Below are 19,446 nucleotides of genomic sequence, written 5' to 3' on the forward strand. Positions count from 1 at the left end.
TGGTAAGAATGGCATGCTCCGTTTACTGAGACGCTGCTGGCTGGCTGGATGCCTATCAGGCGGTCGCTGGCCCTCATTTGAGGTCTTGGTTACTCAAAATACACACTGGGCCAATATGGGGGGAAAGAGAGCGAGAGAGAGAGTCAGAGAGAGAGAGAGTCAGAGAGAGAGAGAGAGTACAGTGTTGCTTTGTTAGTTTTCACTTTGGCAATTATTCAGTGTAAATCACTTGAATTTGCATGGTTTGATTTTTAAGCCTTTGTAACGGTTTGTTATTCAGCTCCGTTGAGAGTTATAAAACATTTATCACAACGTTTAACATGCACATCAACATAAACACACACAGACTCGTAAATGCATGCACGCTTGTGTAATCCTCAGCTAAGAATTCTGGCACCCATGAAAGTGTGAGTGGTTATTAATTGAGGTTGGCTAATGCTTGCTAACTAGTGCTAAACTATTGTTTGCCATTGAAAAGTAAACTTTTTCATAGCTGTTACCCCGAGGATGTGTGTGTGTGTGTGTGTGTGTGTGTGTGTGTGTGTGTGTAACAAGTTACCAATTTTACTTTAGATTCTGACGTTTATCCACATTTCTCCAAATGTCAAAGTTAAGGGTTAAGGTTTGGGATAGAGTTAAACATTAAGTTTAGGCATTCACTCTGAATGGTTAAGATAAGGGTTAAGGTTTGGGATAGGTTTAAACATTAAGTTTAGGCATTCATTCTGAATGGTTAAGTTAAGGGTTAAGGTTTGGGATAGAGTTAAACATTAAGTTTAGGCGTTCATTCTGAATGGTTAAGATAAGGGTTAAGGTTTGGGATAGAGTTTAACCCTAAGTTTAGGTGTTCATTCTGAATAGTTAAGATAAGGGTTAAGGTTTGGGATAGAGTTAAACATTAAGTTTAGGCGTTCATTCTGAATGGTTAAGATAAGGGTTAAGGTTTGGGATAGAGTTAAACATTAAGTTTAGGCATTCACTCTGAATGGTTAAGATAAGGGTTAAGGTTTGGGATAGAGTTAAACATTAAGTTTAGGCGTTCATTCTGAATGGTTAAGTTAAGGGTTAAGGTTTGGGATAGAGTTAAACATTAAGTTTAGGCATTCATTCTGAATGGTTAAGTTAAGGGTTAAGGTTTGGGATAGGTTTAAACATTAAGTTTAGGCATTCACTCTGAATGGTTAAGATAAGGGTTAAGGTTTGGGATAGGTTTAAACATTAAGTTTAGGCGTTCATTCTGAATGGTTAAGTTAAGGGTTAAGGTTTGGGATAGAGTTAAAACAATGAGTGTCTACCACTGGGATTGAACATGTGACCTTTGGTCCTGGAGTCACGGGATTCTGCCCATCCGCCACCCTTGTCCACAATGCTGTAGCAAAACCCAAAACTTGATTGTAATAGTCCTCACTGTTGGCCCTAGTGGCTGGTTTTGAAGGCATTTCCCGACGTTCTCAGGACATGGACAGACGTCCAATTTCAAAGTCAATCTTGAGCGATCTGGCTGATGTGCACACACACAAACACACAGAAACACAAACACACAGAAACACACACACATAGAAACACACCCACACATACTGTGGATGTAGTGCTGGAGCGTGTCTGAGGTTCTGACTCTCAAACCCCCTCAGGGGATCACCTTGCCTTGTAATTACCTGGGAATTATCAGCGCGCCACCGACTGTCTCACTCTGTAATCAAATCTCTCCCTCTTTCTGTCTCTCTCCCTCTCTCTTTTTCTGTTTCTTTCTCTGTCTCTCTCTCTCTGTCTGTCTGTTTCTCTCTTGCTCTCTGTCGCCCTCTGTCTCTCTCCATCTCTCTCCTTCTTTCTCTCTCTACCCCCCCTGACAGACGTGTCTGTTGTTCTGTCTGTCAGACCTAATTGTGCGGTTGTTGCTCTCTTTAACATTCAGAAATCTCCCAATTAGTGTCCAATTGATGTGAGCGAGAGCGTTGGCTGCTCAAGAGGCCCTATTTTCAGTTAATCATCTCTGTGTCCAACGGCCCGGTAATAAATGCATTGCTATTAGAGGGTCGCTGTAATCAACTATGAAATATAATTTTCCACAGAAATAAATAGTGATAAATTTGTACCTGTGAGTCGTTAGAACTACTATTCAATGCCTCTCTTTTAGTTCTGGAAGGGAAATGTTGGTCAGTTCTGCGCCACTATTTAATGTACTACTCCCTTCAACGGGGCGATTATGATCTCTCCCTCAAAATATGGGAACATTTACTTACGAATTTGGGGGCGGCTGTTAAAAAACAAGGTTGCACATTCAGATTGGGGTACTCATTTGACAGCCTTCCCGTAAGATAGAGGGGATACACGCAATTACACATTAATAATTCACAGCAAAGGAGGGGGGAGAGAAAAGTACAACAAACAGTACATGCCCTATTTAATGGCAGGGAAGGACTCCATGGAAACAGATTTCTATCTAATTGCGCTGTGCCACTTTTCAGCCATGGTATCCAGGGGCAACTAGTGTGAGAGAGAGAGACTGTTCCTGAATGGTTGCTGCCTTCCCGGCTAACTATGTCCCGGCTCTCCCTCTTCGTGCCGAGACAAAGTTAGCTACTTTAGCTGCTTATTTAAAATGATTTTTTATTTAACCTTTATTTAACCAGGCAAGTCAATTAAGAACAAATTCCTATTTAGAATGATGCAAAAGGCCTCCTGCTGGGCCGGAGGCTAGGATTAACAAATAAAATGAATGTAGACAAAACACAACAAGAGAGACACACACCATCACAGTATATAAAGAGAGACCTAAGACACAACATGGTATCAACAACATGGCAGCAATACAACATGACAACAACACAAAATGGTTGCATCACAAAATGACAACAGCACAACAGGGTATCAACACAACATGACAACAGCACAACATGGTATCAACACAACAGCACAACAGCACAACATGGTATCAACACAACATGACAACAGCACAACATGGTATCAACACAACATGACAACAGCACAACATGGTATTAACAAAACATGACAACAGCACAACATGACAACAGCACAACATGACAACAGCACAACATGGTATCAACACAACATGACAACAGCACAACATGGTAACAGCACAACATGGTAACAGCACAACATGGTAGCAGCACAACATGACAAAAGCACAACATGGTAACAGCACAACATGGTAACAGCACAACATGGTAACAGCACAACATGGTAGCAGCACAACATGGTAGCAGCACAACATGGTAGAAGCACAACATGACAACAGCACAACATGGTAGCAGCACAACATAACAATAGCACAACATGGTAGCAGCACAGCATAACAACAGCACAACATGGTAGCAGCACAACATGACAACAGCACAACATGGTAGCAGCACAACATGGTAGCAGCACAACATAACAATAGCACAACATGACAACAGCACAACATGGTAGCAGCACAACATAACAATAGCACAACATGGTAGCAGCACAACATGACAACAGCACAACATGGTAGCAGCACAACATAACAATAGCACAACATGGTAGCAGCACAACATAACAATAGCACAACATGGTAGCAGCACAACATGACAACAGCACAACATGGTAGCAGCACAACATAACAATAGCACAACATGACAACAGCACAACATGGTAGCAGCACAACATAACAATAGCACAACATGGTAGCAGCACAACATAACAATAGCACAACATGGTAGCAGCACAACATAACAATAGCACAACATGGTAGCAGCACAACATGGTAGCAGCACAACATAACAATAGCATAACATGACAACAGCACAACATGGTAGCAGCACAACATAACAATAGCACAACATGGTAGCAGCACAATATGACAACAGCACAACATGGTAGCAGCACAGCATGACAACAGCACAACATGGTAGCAGCACAACATAACAATAGCACAACATGGTAGCAGCACAACATGACAACAGCACAACATGGTAGCAGCACAACATAACAATAGCACAACATGGTAGCAGCACAACATGACAACAGGACAACATGGTAGCAGCACAACATGACAACAGCACAACATGGTAGCAGCACAACATAACAATAGCACAACATGGTAGCAGCACAACATGACAACAGGACAACATGGTAGCAGCACAACATGACAACAGCACAACATGGTAGCAGCACAACATGACAACAGCACAACATGGTAGCAGCACAACATAACAATAGCACAACATGGTAGCAGCACAACATGACAACAGGACAACATGGTAGCAGCACAACATGACAACAGGACAACATGGTAGCAGCACAACATGACAACAGCACAACATGGTAGCAGCACAACATGACAACAGCACAACATGGTAGCAGCACAAATATGGAAAAGACAACAGCCACTGCAACACCGCACACCCAGCTCCAGATACCGTAGCTGTGCATGAAAGCTGTGCCGACCTTGAAGCTCTCTGAGAAGAACCTGTCTGGGCCTGTGGCTGGGGGTTTTATCTCCGGTACCCGGTATACAGTTGGAGCGTTGTGGAGACAGAGCCCCTCAGGCAGGGTGCAACTGAAGACGGATGGTTCAGAGACTACAGACACACTGGGAGCCTGTCTACAGTGAACACCCATTACTGACACACTGGGAGCCAGTCTACAGTGACCACCCATTACTGACAGACCTAGGAGCCAGTCTGCAGTAAACACCCATTACTGACAGACCTAGGAGCCAGTCTACAGTGACCACCCATTACTGACAGACCTGGGAGCCAGTCTACAGTGACCACCCATTACTGACAGACCTAGGAGCCAGTCTGCAGTAAACACCCATTACTGACAGACCTAGGAGCCAGTCTACAGTGACCACCCATTACTGACAGACCTGGGAGCCAGTCTACAGTGACCACACATTACTGACAGACCTGGGAGCCAGTCTACAGTGACCACACATTACTGACAGACCTAGGAGCCAGTCTACAGTGACCACCCATTACTGACAGAGCTAGGAGCCAGTCTACAGTGACCACCCATTACTGACAGACCTGGGAGCCTGTCTACAGTGAACACCTATCACAGCCAGTGTAGCCTATTTGAACTGTCCTGTGTGTGTATGACATCAGTCAGACCTGTGATGTCCCTATCAGGGCACCATCGGTGTACGCTGATGGTTACCCTCTGTTACATACTGTAGCTCCAGTGGTCACTTATTGCCCATTCTCTTACAGCTTTTTTACAAAAAGATTCCCCTTGTGCTGCTGCTAATCCAGGTTTCACAAATCACTATTCCGTTAATCCCCACTTTGTGTGTGTGTTTCCGTGTGTTTGTGTGTGTGTCCAGGCGGGTGGATCCCAGGTGATCTTCACCAACCCTCTGGAGATTGTGAAGATCCGCCTGCAGGTGGCTGGAGAGATCACCACCGGCCCCCGCGTCAGCGCCATATCTGTCATCAAGGACCTGGGTTTCTTTGGCCTCTACAAGGCAGGTCCTCCTGTACACTACTACACTAAGTACTGTATTAAAAGACATGGACTATTAGGTCACAGCTGTACTCAAACATTCATTTTAGCAATTTTCTACAGTCTACATGTCTATTCTGATACTTTTGGTTTCTGCCTCTCTTAGCACTTCACTAGCACTACACAGCGTCGTCCAGTCCTCTACGCAGCGTTATCCCCAGTCCTCTACGCAGCGTTGTCCCCAATCCTCTACGCAGCGTCATCCCCAGTCCTCTCCACAGCGTTATCCCCAGTCCTCTACGCAGCGTTATCCCCAGTTCTCTATGCGGCATTATCCCCAGTCCTCTCTTCAGTGTTCTCCCCAGTCCTCTCCACAGCGTTCTCCCCAGTCCTCTCCTCAGCGTTCTCCCCAGTCCTCTCCACAGCATTGTCCCCAGTCCTCTCCACAGCGTTGTCCCCAGTCCTCTCCACAGCGTTGTCCCCAGTCCTCTCCACAGCGTTATCCCCAGTCCTCTACGCAGCGTTGTCCCCAGTCCTCTCCTCAGCGTTATCCCCAGTCCTCTACGCAGTGTTGTCCCCAGTCCTCTCCTCAGCGTTATCCCCAGTCCTCTCCTCAGCGTTCTCCCCAGTCCTCTACTTAGTGTTCTCCCCAGTCCTCTACTTAGCGTTCTCCCCAGTCCTCTACTTAGTGTTATCCCCAGTCCTCTCCTCAGCGTTCTCCCCAGTCCTCTACTTAGCGTTCTCCCCAGTCCTCTACTTAGCGTTGTCCCCAGTCCTCTATGCAGCGTTATCCCCAGTCCTCTACGCAGCGTTATCCCCAGTCCTCTACGCAGCGTTATCCCCAGTCCTCTCCGCAGCGTTATCCCCAGTCCTCTCATCGCCGTTGTCCCCAGTCCTCTACACAGCGTTATCCCCAGTCCTCTCCGCAGCGTTGTCCCCAGTCCTCTCCACAGCGTTATCCCCAGTCCTCTCCTCAGCGTTATTCCCAGTCCTCTACGCAGCGTTCTCCCCAGTCCTCTACTTAGCGTTCTCCCCAGTCTACTTAGCGTTATCCCCAGTCCTCTACTTAGCGTTCTACCCAGTCCTCTACTTAGCGTTGTCCCCAGTCCTCTCCACAACGTTATCCCCAGTCCTCTATGCAGCGTTATCCCCAGTCCTCTACGCAGCGTTATCCCCAGTCCTCTACGCAGCATTATCCCAGTCCTCTCCGCAGCGTTATCCCCAGTCCTCTCCTCAGCGTTGTCCCCAGTCCTCTCCTCAGCGTTATCCCCAGTCCTCTCCTCAGCATTGTCCCCAGTCCTCTCTGCAGCGTTATCCCCAGTCCTCTATGCAGTGTTTTCCCCAGTCCTCTCCTCAGCGTTCTCCCCAGTCCTCTCCACAGCATTGTCCCCAGTCCTCTCCACAGCGTTGTCCCCAGTCCTCTCCACAGCGTTGTCCCCAGTCCTCTCCACAGCGTTATCCCCAGTCCTCTACGCAGCGTTGTCCCCAGTCCTCTCCTCAGCGTTATCCCCAGTCCTCTACGCAGTGTTGTCCCCAGTCCTCTCCTCAGCGTTATCCCCAGTCCTCTCCTCAGCGTTCTCCCCAGTCCTCTACTTAGTGTTCTCCCCAGTCCTCTACTTAGCGTTCTCCCCAGTCCTCTACTTAGTGTTATCCCCAGTCCTCTCCTCAGCGTTCTCCCCAGTCCTCTACTTAGCGTTCTCCCCAGTCCTCTACTTAGCGTTCTCCCCAGTCCTCTACTTAGCGTTGTCCCCAGTCCTCTATGCAGCGTTATCCCCAGTCCTCTACGCAGCGTTATCCCCAGTCCTCTACGCAGCGTTATCCCCAGTCCTCTCCGCAGCGTTATCCCCAGTCCTCTCATCGCCGTTGTCCCCAGTCCTCTACACAGCGTTATCCCCAGTCCTCTCCGCAGCGTTGTCCCCAGTCCTCTCCACAGCGTTATCCCCAGTCCTCTCCTCAGCGTTATTCCCAGTCCTCTACGCAGCGTTCTCCCCAGTCCTCTACTTAGCGTTCTCCCCAGTCTACTTAGCGTTATCCCCAGTCCTCTATTTAGCGTTCTACCCAGTCCTCTACTTAGCGTTGTCCCCAGTCCTCTCCACAACGTTATCCCCAGTCCTCTATGCAGCGTTATCCCCAGTCCTCTACGCAGCGTTATCCCCAGTCCTCTACGCAGCATTATCCCAGTCCTCTCCGCAGCGTTATCCCCAGTCCTCTCCTCAGCGTTGTCCCCAGTCCTCTCCTCAGCGTTATCCCCAGTCCTCTCCTCAGCATTGTCCCCAGTCCTCTCTGCAGCGTTATCCCCAGTCCTCTATGCAGTGTTTTCCCCAGTCCTCTCCTCAGCGTTCTCCCCAGTCCTCTCCACAGCATTGTCCCCAGTCCTCTCCACAGCGTTATCCCCAGTCCTCTACGCAGCGTTGTCCCCAGTCCTCTCCTCAGCGTTATCCCCAGTCCTCTACGCAGTGTTGTCCCCAGTCCTCTCCTCAGCGTTATCCCCAGTCCTCTCCTCAGCGTTCTCCCCAGTCCTCTACTTAGTGTTCTCCCCAGTCCTCTACTTAGCGTTCTCCCCAGTCCTCTACTTAGTGTTATCCCCAGTCCTCTCCTCAGCGTTCTCCCCAGTCCTCTACTTAGCGTTCTCCCCAGTCCTCTACTTAGCGTTGTCCCCAGTCCTCTATGCAGCGTTATCCCCAGTCCTCTACGCAGCGTTATCCCCAGTCCTCTACGCAGCGTTATCCCCAGTCCTCTCCGCAGCGTTATCCCCAGTCCTCTCATCGCCGTTGTCCCCAGTCCTCTACACAGCGTTATCCCCAGTCCTCTCCGCAGCGTTGTCCCCAGTCCTCTCCACAGCGTTATCCCCAGTCCTCTCCTCAGCGTTATTCCCAGTCCTCTACGCAGCGTTCTCCCCAGTCCTCTACTTAGCGTTCTCCCCAGTCTACTTAGCGTTATCCCCAGTCCTCTACTTAGCGTTCTACCCAGTCCTCTACTTAGCGTTGTCCCCAGTCCTCTCCACAACGTTATCCCCAGTCCTCTATGCAGCGTTATCCCCAGTCCTCTACGCAGCGTTATCCCCAGTCCTCTACGCAGCATTATCCCAGCCCTCTCCGCAGCGTTATCCCCAGTCCTCTCCTCAGCGTTGTCCCCAGTCTTCTCCTCAGCGTTATCCCCAGTCCTCTCCTCAGCATTGTCCCCAGTCCTCTCTGCAGCGTTATCCCCAGTCCTCTATGCAGTGTTTTCCCCAGTCCTCTCCGCAGCGTTATCCCCAGTCCTCTATGCAGTGTTGTCCCCAGTCCTCTCCGCAGCATTTTCCCCAGTTCTCTACGCAGCGTTATCCCCAGTTCTCTCCGCAGCGTTATCCCCAGTCCTCTCCTCAGCGTTGTCCCCAGTCCTCTCCACAGCGTTATCCCCAGTCCTCTCCACAGCGTTATCCCCAGTCCTCTCCTCAGTGTTGTCCCCAGTCCTCTACACAGCGCTGTCCCCAGTCCTCTCCACAGCGTTGTCCCCAGTCCTCTCCTCAGCGTTGTCCCCAGTCCTCTACACAGCGTTGTCCCCAGTCCTCTCCTCAGCGTTGTCCCCAGTCCTCTACACAGCGTTGTCCCCAGTCCTCTCCACAGCGTTGTCCCCAGTCCTCTACACAGCATTGTCCCCAGTCCTCTCCTCAGCGTTGTCCCCAGTCCTCTACACAGCGTTGTCCCCAGTCCTCTACACAGCGTTGTCCCCAGTCCTCTACGCAGCGTTATCCCCAGTCCTCTCCTCAGCGTTGTCCCCAGTCCTCTACACAGCGTTGTCCCCAGTCCTCTCCTCAGCGTTGTCCCCAGTCCTCTACACAGCGTTGTCCCCAGTCCTCTCCACAGCGTTGTCCCCAGTCCTCTCCTCAGCGTTGTCCCCAGTCCTCTACACAGCGTTGTCCCCAGTCCTCTACACATCGTTGTCCCCAGTCCTCTACACATCGTTGTCCCCAGTCCTCCCCACAGCGTTGTCCCCAGTCCTCTACACAGCATTGTCCCCAGTCCTCTCCTCAGCGTTGTCCCCAGTCCTCTACACAGCGTTGTCCCCAGTCCTCTACGCAGCGCTGTCCCCAGTCCTCTCCACAGCGTCTTGTAATAAATCTATCAGGTATCAAGGTAAGACCCAGATGCAGGCCGTGTCGAATTAACAATGTTTATTACAGCAACAGGGGAAAAGGTACAGGATGGCAGGCAGGCTCAGGGGCAGGCAGGCGGGTACAGAGACGGGACAGGCGAGGGTCAAAACCAGGAGAGCGAGAAAAAAGAGGCTTGGAAAAACCAGGAGCTGACAGGACAAACGCTGGTAAGCTTGACAAAACAAGATGAACTGGCAACAGACAAACAGAGAACACAGGTGTAAGTACACAAGGGATAATGGGGAAGATGGGTGACACCTGGAGGGGGGTGGAGACAATCACAAAGACAGGTGAAACAGATCAGGGTGTGACAATAGCACACTTCAGACAACCATGGTGAATGTTACTGATAGATAAAATGTTACAATGATAAAATGTTTGATATCATTTTTGCCTGACAGAATCACTTTGCCTACTCTTAATTATTGCCTAATATGTTGGTATACATAACTTTAAAAAAAATGTTTTACAGATTCTGATGGTTGTTAAAAGTGGAAGCTGACAATATTACTGTTATATCAACGCTCTCATCTCTCCCTAAATCGCTTTTGCACAGTAGGCATCATTTCACTTGCCGATAATGTTGCATACAACGTTTAAAAGGTCTATTATTATCATTGAACACAATCAAAGTTAATATAAGCCCTAAATGCCTTCAATTGCCCAATTTATAGACAGGTCCAATTTAGCCCTCTTTTTTAACAACGTGATATTGCGCTCCAAGAGAACTTGAAATAACATGTCGGTAATTAAATAATCGAAATAAAAACATGTTTATTTATTAGCCTAGTGTCTATAAATATTGAGGCATATCATGTGAAATAGGCCTTGTGAAATAATTGTAAAAAGCAAAGATACTGTTCCATGTAGGTCTAGATTATTTATGGATTAATCATGTAGAAATATCAAAACATTCTTTCAACTCTAAAGCAATTGTATGTGGCACAGGAACCACTGACTGACTGCCTTTTTCTATGATCAAGGCACCTGCTGGTAACTCTTAACTGGTTAGGACAGCTCACGAGGTCTCCTAAATATGTCGACTAGATGGGACTCTTATGACTAAAGAGGCTTGGATGCATAGCTTTTATTTTTACCAATAAGAGTAGGAGTTTAATGTCTCTATTCTTATCACTTTTTCTACTCTGAGACGTTTTGTGAATAGCAGGTGTTATTTTAGAACTACCGTGGGTCATTCTCTTTATAGAGAGGTTGCTTTTTAAAAGGGCACGATGATCAGTGTCTTTGATGCACGAAGCCTTTTAAAGAGTTCTGATTTAGGCTTATGTCACTTGTTAAAACTGTGGGTTTTAACACTTTTTGGGTTTTCATTTAAATGAAAGCGTTAAAAACATTTTAAAAAGCTCCAGGTCTTTTATCCAGAGCTTGCAGATTCTACCCCTTTCTCTTTCTGTGGCAAAGTTTCAGTTCAATTTCTTCCCAGGTTCTTCTCATGACAGTCGTCTGTGTTTGTCAATCAGTGTGTGTGTGTGTGTGTGTGTGTGAGAGAGAATGCTGAACCCGGTGCCTCCACTTGTCTTTGTCTGTGTGTGTGTGTGTGTGTTTGTTTGTGTGTGTGTGTGTGTGTGTGTGTGTGTGTGTGTGTGTGTGTGTGTGTGTGTGTGTGTGTGTGTGTGTGTGTGTGTGTGCGTGTGTGTGTGAGAGAGAGAGAATGCTGAACCTGGTGCCTCCACTTGTCTTTGTCTGTTTGTGTGTGTGTGTGTGTGTGTGTGTGTGCGCGCACAAATGTGAATATGTTTGCGTCTATAGTATGTCTGCTCCATTATGTCTATAAGAATGCTGAATCCGGTATGACACTGGTGGTGCCTCCTCTAGTCCTCCCCTGTGTCTGTGTCTCCTGTCCTGCTTCTGAGACAATGTGCATTCAGAGAGAGGAACAGGGCCGGGAGGGAGGACTAGCGAGCTCCAGACGGGCTGGCTCCTCAGGGCTGTGCCCAGGCACAGAGCACCCTTTGTCAGGCTAATTACCCTCCCCCTCAGCCTCTCTCTCTCTCTCTCTCTCTGCCTCTTCCTGCTACCTATCTCCGCTCTGCTGCTGGAGGGGCTGACTGACTGACTGACTGACTGGCTGACTGACTGAATGGCTGACTGACTGAATGGCTTTATCAAAACCTATTCACTCATATAAACACATACTTGTATGTACTCCAGTGCTCATACACACAGGCATTCAGATAGACACGGTCTAAGGAGATTGTCTAAGGCACAGCATCTCAGTGCTAGAGGAGTCACTACATACCCTGATTTGATCCCAGGCTGTATCACAACTGGCCATGATCGGGAGTCCCATAGGGCGGTGCACAATTAGCCCGGGGTCTGGCCGTGGCAGGCCGTCACTGTAAAATAAGAATTTGTTCTTAACTGACTTGCCTAGTTAAATAAAGGTTAAATAAAAAAAATAAGAAACATATTAACAATCAATCATACTATGTACACTGTCGTGTCTTTACTATCATTAACTGAAGACTTATAGTTTTTATCAAAGATTCTCTGTAATTAGTTATTACGCGATCAACTGATTAATCACGTAACTAATTAACTAGGAAGTCGGGGCACCAAGGAAAAATATTTAGATTACAAAGTTATAATTTCCTAAAATAACTTTTCAGATATTTTATCTGATCAATTAGTCTGCGAATTAATGAATTATTTACTTTACCTCACGTTAGTCTCATTCCAAACATCGTAAATTGTTGGTTATCTACACAAACCCAGTCTTCACTATGAGTCATCCATACATCAATTGTCTTAAATAATTTATTTATTACTAACTAAGTAATTCACAGAAATACATAAACAAACAAACAAACAAGGTAAATGTGGTTACATGAAATGATAGGAGAATGTGCTCTAGTGGGCTAAACCGGCATGGCGGCTTGTTAGACATAAAGGGGAAGTGGGGGTCGACTAAGAAGTCACTACAGAGTGATAATTATAACAATTGAAATGCTAATCCTTTACACATGAACGCTCACTCATTCGGGAACAATTGCAATCAATATATATATTTACGCTCAGGGTGTCGTCTTGATCGCTGGTGAAAAGTTCATTTATTTTGTAGAATTGTCCGTCTCTCTTATACTTTCTCCGGAACATGAAATTTGTTCGTACCTCAAGTTCTGTGAGGTGGAAGGATTTCCTTTGTTCTCCATGAAAATCTACTCTCTCTCCACTGTGTGGCCATGTGGCAGGGTCTTCTCAGGAATTTACGACGTCTCTCTGACCACAGCAACCTAGTTGAAGGAGGCAAGGGGGAGGCAGGCAGAGGGGGATGTGCTTGCTATACCCAAAGAGGCCAACGGCATGACAACACCATGTACTATCCCTCATTCATAGCCATATACAGAAGGAGATACATACTGTGTATTATGTACAGTTGAAGTCGGAAGTTTACATACACCTTAGCCAAGTACATTTCAACTCAGTTTTTCACAATTCCTGAAATTTAATCAGAGTAAAAATTCCCTGTCTTAGGTCAGTTAGGACCACCACTTTATTTTAAGAATGTAAATGTCAGAATAATAGTAGAGAGAATGATTTATTTCATATTTTATTTCATTCATCACATTCCCAGTGGGTCAGAAGTTTACATACACTCAATTAGTATTTGATAGCATTGCCTTTAAATTGTTTAACTTGAGTCAAACGTTTCGGGTAGCCTTCCACAAGCTTCCCACAATAAGTTGGGTGAATTTTGGCCCATTCCTCCTGACAGAGCTGGTGTAACTGAGTCAGGTTTGTAGGCCTCCTTGATCGCACACGCTTTTTCAGTTCTGCCCACACATTTTCTATGGGATTGAGGTCAGGGCTTTGTGATGGCCACTCCAATACCTTGACTTTGTTGTCCTTAAGCCATTCTGCCACAACTTTGGAAGTATGCTTGGGGTCATTGTCCATTTGGAAGACCCATTTTCGACCAAGCTTTAACTTCCTGTCTGATGTCTTGAGATGTTGCTTCAATATATCCACCCAATTTTCCATCCTCATGATGCCATCTATTTTGTGAAGTGCACCAGTCCCTCCTGCAGCAAAGCACCCCCACAACATGATGCTGCCACCCCCGTGCTTCACGGTTGGGATGGTGTTCATCGGCTTGCAAGGCTCCACCTTTTTTGCTGTTGTTCTGGGATTGATTTGCACTTTTCGCACCGAAGTACGTTCATCTCTAGGAGACAGAACGTGTCTCCTTCCTGAGCGGTATGACGGCTGCGTGGTCCCATGGTGTTTATACTTGTATACTATTGTTTGTACAGATGAACGTGGTACCTTCAGGTGTTTGGACATTTCTCCCAAGTATGAACCAGACTTGTGGAGGTGCACAATTTTCTTCTGAGGTCCTGGCCGATTTCCCATGACGTCAAGCAAAGAGGCACTGAGTTTGAAGGTAGGCCTTGAAATACATCCACAGGTACACCTCCAATTGACTCAAATGATGTCAATTATCCTATCAATTAGCCTATATCAGCTTCTAAAGCCATGATATAATTTTCTGGAATTTCCCAAGCTCTTTAAAGGCACAGTCAACTTAGTCCAGTGGGTCAACTTCTGACCCACTGGAATTGTGATACAGTGAATTATAAGTGAAATGTGTAAACAATTGTTGGAAAATTTACTTGCGTCATTCACAAATGTGTCCTAACCGACTTGCCAAAACTATAGTTTGTTCACAAGAAATTTGTGGAGTGGTTTAAAAATTAGTTTTAATGACTCCAACCTAAGTGTATGTAAACTTCCGACTTCAACTGTAGGTATACATTGTCATGCATTCACACATGTCTGTCACCTCAACTCTTGGCCTGACCATACTTCAGAAAAAGAAGAAACAAGGCACAATAGATTATGGATAAAATAGAATCACATGAATCACATGAATCACAGTACAATTACAGTAGATTCACATGAATCACAGAATAATTACAGTAGATTCACATGAATCACAGTAGAATCATAGTAGATTCACATGACTCACATAATCCCAGCCTCTCCTGCCTCAGCAGGCACAAGGACGAGCCTGTCTGTGAATGTGAACCAGGGCCCTGGCGATAGTATCTGCAGCTTTTCAGCAGGCAGTCTGGCATGGCGGCCCTGGTGGGGAGGGGAGAATGAAGCAAAGCCTTTGAGGACAGCAGAGATACCTGTATAGGGAGGTATCTGTGCAAACTGTGTATGAGTGGTAGGATTAACCCCAGCAGTTAAATGAAGCCTGTCTAAAGCACTTCTCCTGGCAGCGTCCCAATTGGCAACCTATTCCTATATATTGTGTACTACTTTTGACCAGGGCCCAAAGGGAACCCATATAGGGCTCTGGTCTGGTAGTGTACCATGTAGGGAGTAGGATTCAATTTGGGATGCAACCTGGCTTTAAACTACTCTGTTGAAGGGAGAACCCTTCCATTTCCCTTCCCCTGCCTCAACCCCACCTGGATGGCAGCCAAGGGGGGGAATAAGATGAAACGTAATCTGGTTGAAGATATGGCTTTGTTTACAGTGACGGACAGAAGCAATCTTCCTCTTCTTTTCCTGATGTCTCATCTTTTACTCTCTCTTCATCTCTCTTGTTCTCTCTCTCGCCCTCTCTTTCTTTGTCTCTCTTGCCCTCTCTCTCTTTGTCTCTCTCTCTCTCTCTCACACACACACTCTCGTCTCACCAAAGCAGGAGAAGAGAAGTGAGGAGAGTTGATGAGTTGTAGCGAAGGGCCCAGAGTTTTCCTTGGTCAGGTCACATGGTCAGCAGGAAACACTCCTAGCCCTAGTGATGTGTAAGGTACTGGCTTTTCAAACACAGAGGGACAGGAACAGAATCCAGTCTTAGACATTTTGTGGTTAGAACTCTCGGAAATAAAACCACAAGCTATGCTATGATAAATGATGTTCCCATGGAACTGGAAAAATCAAGACTGTTGAAGGTAACATCTTTCCAACCAATAAAACATGTTTATTTATGGTATATTTTCAAAATCAGGGATGGAAAGAGGAAAAGTGTTACAGTACTCTATGTGAGTCCTCAAAGAATGTTTGTGTCTTTTACAAAACTTATTTTCTCTCCCTCCCACCTTTTCAATTCAGTTCAATAATTCTCTCCCTCCCACCTTTTCTCTCCCTCCCTTGTCTCTCTTCCTCTTTTTTCACCCCCTCCTTTTTTCTTTCTCACTGTCTTCCCCTTTGCTCTCCCTCTTTCTCTCTCTCCCTCCCTTCTTGTCTCCCTCTTCCTCTATTTTGACTCCTCCTTGTTAATCTGTCCTTCCCCTCTCAATCCCCCCTCTCTTTCCTCACACCTCTGTCTCTTCTGTATCTCTTCATCATCCACAGGGAGCCAAAGCCTGTTTCCTGCGAGACATCCCTTTCTCAGCCATCTACTTCCCCTGCTATGCGCACGTCAAGGCCTACATGAGTGATGAGGATGGGAGGATCGGACCAGGCAAGCTGCTGTTTTCAGGGGCCATAGCAGGTAAGATACCATGTGGTTCAGACCCAGGGTCTTTTGAGAATTGTCTGTCTCTGCCTGGTTCCCTCTTTCTGTCGTTCTTTCCCTCTCTCTCTGTATCTGTCTCAATCTCTCATTCTCTCGGCCTATATGATAAAGTATATATACACATCCAAAAACTTCAGGACAAATGAATAATACAAAAAATACAACATTTTTCAACCATATTGGTCAATGACGATCAGAAGATGACGATTCAGAGGAAAGAAACAATACTGTTAAAACGCCACTATCACAAGCTAAATAAGGAACCATTCTTGGGGAAGCAGAAAACCATGCATGAGTGTCCCTGGTGGTTGGTGAGCCACCACATGGACCCCAGCCCAGACCCAAGGCCCCGGCTCCAGCCCTCTAACCTCCATTCCTCCATCCCTCTATTCTTCCTTTCCCCCATCCATCCTTCTAACCCTCCATCCTCCATCCCTCCAGCCTCCATCCCCCTAACCATCCCAACTTCCTGGCTCCAGGCCTAGGGCCCCAGTAGCCGCCGGCGACCGCAGGCTCAATCGTGGTCATTCCTAATTAGAGTGCTCAGTGATTGGCTGGGGTTTGGAGCTGAGCACTGAGGGAGAAGACAGAGCCCAGAGAGAGAGACCGCTTGCCTGCCTGCTAGCCAACAGGGTCGGGATGGGATGACTTTCCACTGCTAACATATAGGAACTGGCAGCCTGAACTGTGTCCCAAATTGCACTCTATTCCCTACATAGTGTGTTACTTTTGACCAGGGCCCATAGGGTCCAATGTCTCTCTCTCTTTGGACCCATAAGGCTCTGGTCAAAAGTACAGAATAGGGTGTTAGTTGAGATACTACCTGTATGTTAGGAGTGAGGTGCTGAGGGAGGTGAGGATGGGACCTGTGTCAGTCATAAACAGATCTTACTCTCACAATACTGGCAACCCGGAGGAAAGGCATCCAACAGTTTTGATCCACAGTCTTACAAGTCTCTTTCTCCTCTTCATACACGAAAATATGATCTGGAGTTTGTAGGTTTAATATTTTTTATTGGAGGGGGTTTGTCTTAAAGAAAACAGTGTATAAAAAGACGAGCGCGGAAGCCAAGTCAGGGTGGTTTGGAACATCATAAGAAAAGGATAAATATTTATTTTGAATCCTGAGGGATAATGTTGGTCAGTACTGTAGTTCTGCTCTTCAGCACTGAGTGAGCAGCGAGCACGGCGCTTCATGGAAACTCATAGAAATGTAAAAAGACATTCCTACTCCCAATTTTCCCCCTTCCTCTTATTTTGGTTATTCCCTCAACCGGGTCCGGGAGCTATGGTTTACAAATCTGAAATGCAGTTTATGATTTTGCATTTGCTCATAGCATTTATCACTCCTTTCTACATTTATCAGCATTTTTTTCTCTGCATTTTAAGCCTTTTTGGCAATTAGTGCTTAACAGTCAGCGCAGGAAATTGAGTTACACGCTCAGTTTGGGTGGCATTATTTGCCAAGCAGACCCCCTGATCCCAATACACACTGCAGCGCTGGTCATCTCCTAATTCCTCCTCCTGCTCTTTCTCTCTCTCTCTCCCTATTTCTCGCTCTCTCTCTCTCCATCTTTCTCTCTTTCTCCCTCCCTCCCTCTTTCTCTCGCTCTCTTTCTCTCTCTTTCAATGGCTGGAGACGAATATGGTTTCTACTGAGGTAACTTTGAGAGAAAGATTTAAGACTGCTCTCCATTCCTCTCCTGTGAAGGACATCAGTGCAGGTGGTCTCTTCAGCTCTCACAGTGGCAGTGAGTGAGTTGATCAGTGGTTGAATTGAATGGCTTGTTTAGACTGAAGACGTGCAGCTAGAAGTCTGTGTGACTGGCTGGTGAAGAGGCCGGTGATGGTAATGACCGTGCATGGAGATCGAAAGCAGCCATTGATGATTGAGGCCATTCATAGCTGAAGTGGCTGGAGAGAGCTGCCCGCATGGGGCCCCCAGTCACCAGTCACCGGCACGTGGGCCACCTTGTGGGTCCTTCTTCATTACTAGGTATTGTCTGTCCCTCTAATCTGAGGGGGAAAACCATGAACGTCCAATGCATTATTTTCTGATCGTAAATCACCTTCTGTAAGAAGGATCACTGGTCCTCATTCAGTTGACTCAAATTCAACTACGAATGAATTCTGTTTTGAAAGAGGCACAAAAGTTTACCAAACATGAGTTTGATAAGCCACGGGTGGAAATTCATAGAGTTAGATTATTAACTTTGTATAACCCAACAGTAGTAACGTATTCATTCAGATTCAGCAGTGATAGTGATGCAGGTTAGTATATTCACATCCATTCCTAATATCAATCAGTCAATCAAACTTTATTTATAGAGCACATTTCTCACAGGGGATGCATTTCAAAGTACTTAACAAAGATAATAGTAAAAGGTGAGTTAATAGGTGATAAGTACTGTATCAGATGACTGCTGAGTGAGGCACTCTCTCCTTAGGCATGCCCGCGGCCTCCCTGGTGACCCCCGCCGACGTTATCAAGACCAGGCTACAAGTGGCGGCCCGTGCCGGCCAGACCACGTACACCGGTCTCGCTGACTGCTTCTGGAAGATTCTGAAGGAGGAGGGACCACGGGCCTTCTGGAAAGGAGCGGGAGGTATCACCACGTTTTTATTCATATCTGATGACGATGATGATGACGATGATGATGATGACGATGATAATGACGACGATTGATACAAATGACATATTTAGTTTATTTATCTGTTATACATCTGTTAACACCTTTTTAAGCTGTATCCAGAAAGGTCCACTGATGTGGCGTGATTATGTAGATTGACTGTGTGATTGTTTTTAATAACCATATTCCACTATTATGTTACAGTGTACCATGGTAATCTCTAGCTAACTTGCAACTGGTTTTAACCCTTCATACAACAAATTGTTTAGTTTGAAATCCAGAACTTGTTTTGTGCAAAAATGTCACTCCTTGTACTATGTGTTTGGCATGATAAGGAGTGGCTAGAAGTGGAATCTTAACACAAACAGACTGGTACCCAGGCTACTGTGGTGTAATAGTGAAACTGTGTTATTGAGCGTTGTGGTTTCTCCCTTTACTATAGCCCGAGTGTTCCGGTCCTCGCCCCAATTTGGGGTCACCCTGGTGACCTATGAACTCCTGCAGAGGTGGTTCTACATTGACTTTGGCGGACAGTAAGTCAGAACTCCTCCCTCTCCTAATTTTAAACTGAATGAAATGATCCTGGTATCAAGGCTCAGGACAAGACCCAGATGCAGACAGTTTCGAAGTAACAAAAGTTTATTACAGAAACAGGGGGGCAGGCAGAGGTCAGTAGTCCAGAGCAGAGTCCGAAAGGTACAGAACGTTAGGCAGGTTCAGGGTCAGGGCAGGCAAAGGTCAGTAATCCAGAGCAGAGTCCG

At 46.4% G+C, this 19,446-nt stretch overlaps 1 protein-coding gene across 1 annotated transcript in view; it reads left to right on the forward strand.

Moving 5' to 3' along the window:
* The window catches only part of LOC110496872 (calcium-binding mitochondrial carrier protein Aralar2), a 97,770-nt gene that overhangs the window by 66,047 nt on the left and 12,277 nt on the right, over positions 1 to 19,446 (forward strand). The window contains exons 14-17 of the mRNA XM_036953396.1: positions 5,309 to 5,449; positions 15,893 to 16,031; positions 18,503 to 18,661; positions 19,128 to 19,218. Coding sequence (XP_036809291.1) covers positions 5,309 to 5,449; positions 15,893 to 16,031; positions 18,503 to 18,661; positions 19,128 to 19,218 — 530 coding nt within the window. The remainder of the gene's footprint in view (positions 1 to 5,308; positions 5,450 to 15,892; positions 16,032 to 18,502; positions 18,662 to 19,127; positions 19,219 to 19,446) is intronic.

This window comes from Oncorhynchus mykiss, chromosome 18 (genome assembly GCF_013265735.2).
Source record: "Oncorhynchus mykiss isolate Arlee chromosome 18, USDA_OmykA_1.1, whole genome shotgun sequence".
In the NCBI taxonomy this organism is placed as follows: Eukaryota; Metazoa; Chordata; class Actinopteri; order Salmoniformes; family Salmonidae; genus Oncorhynchus; species Oncorhynchus mykiss.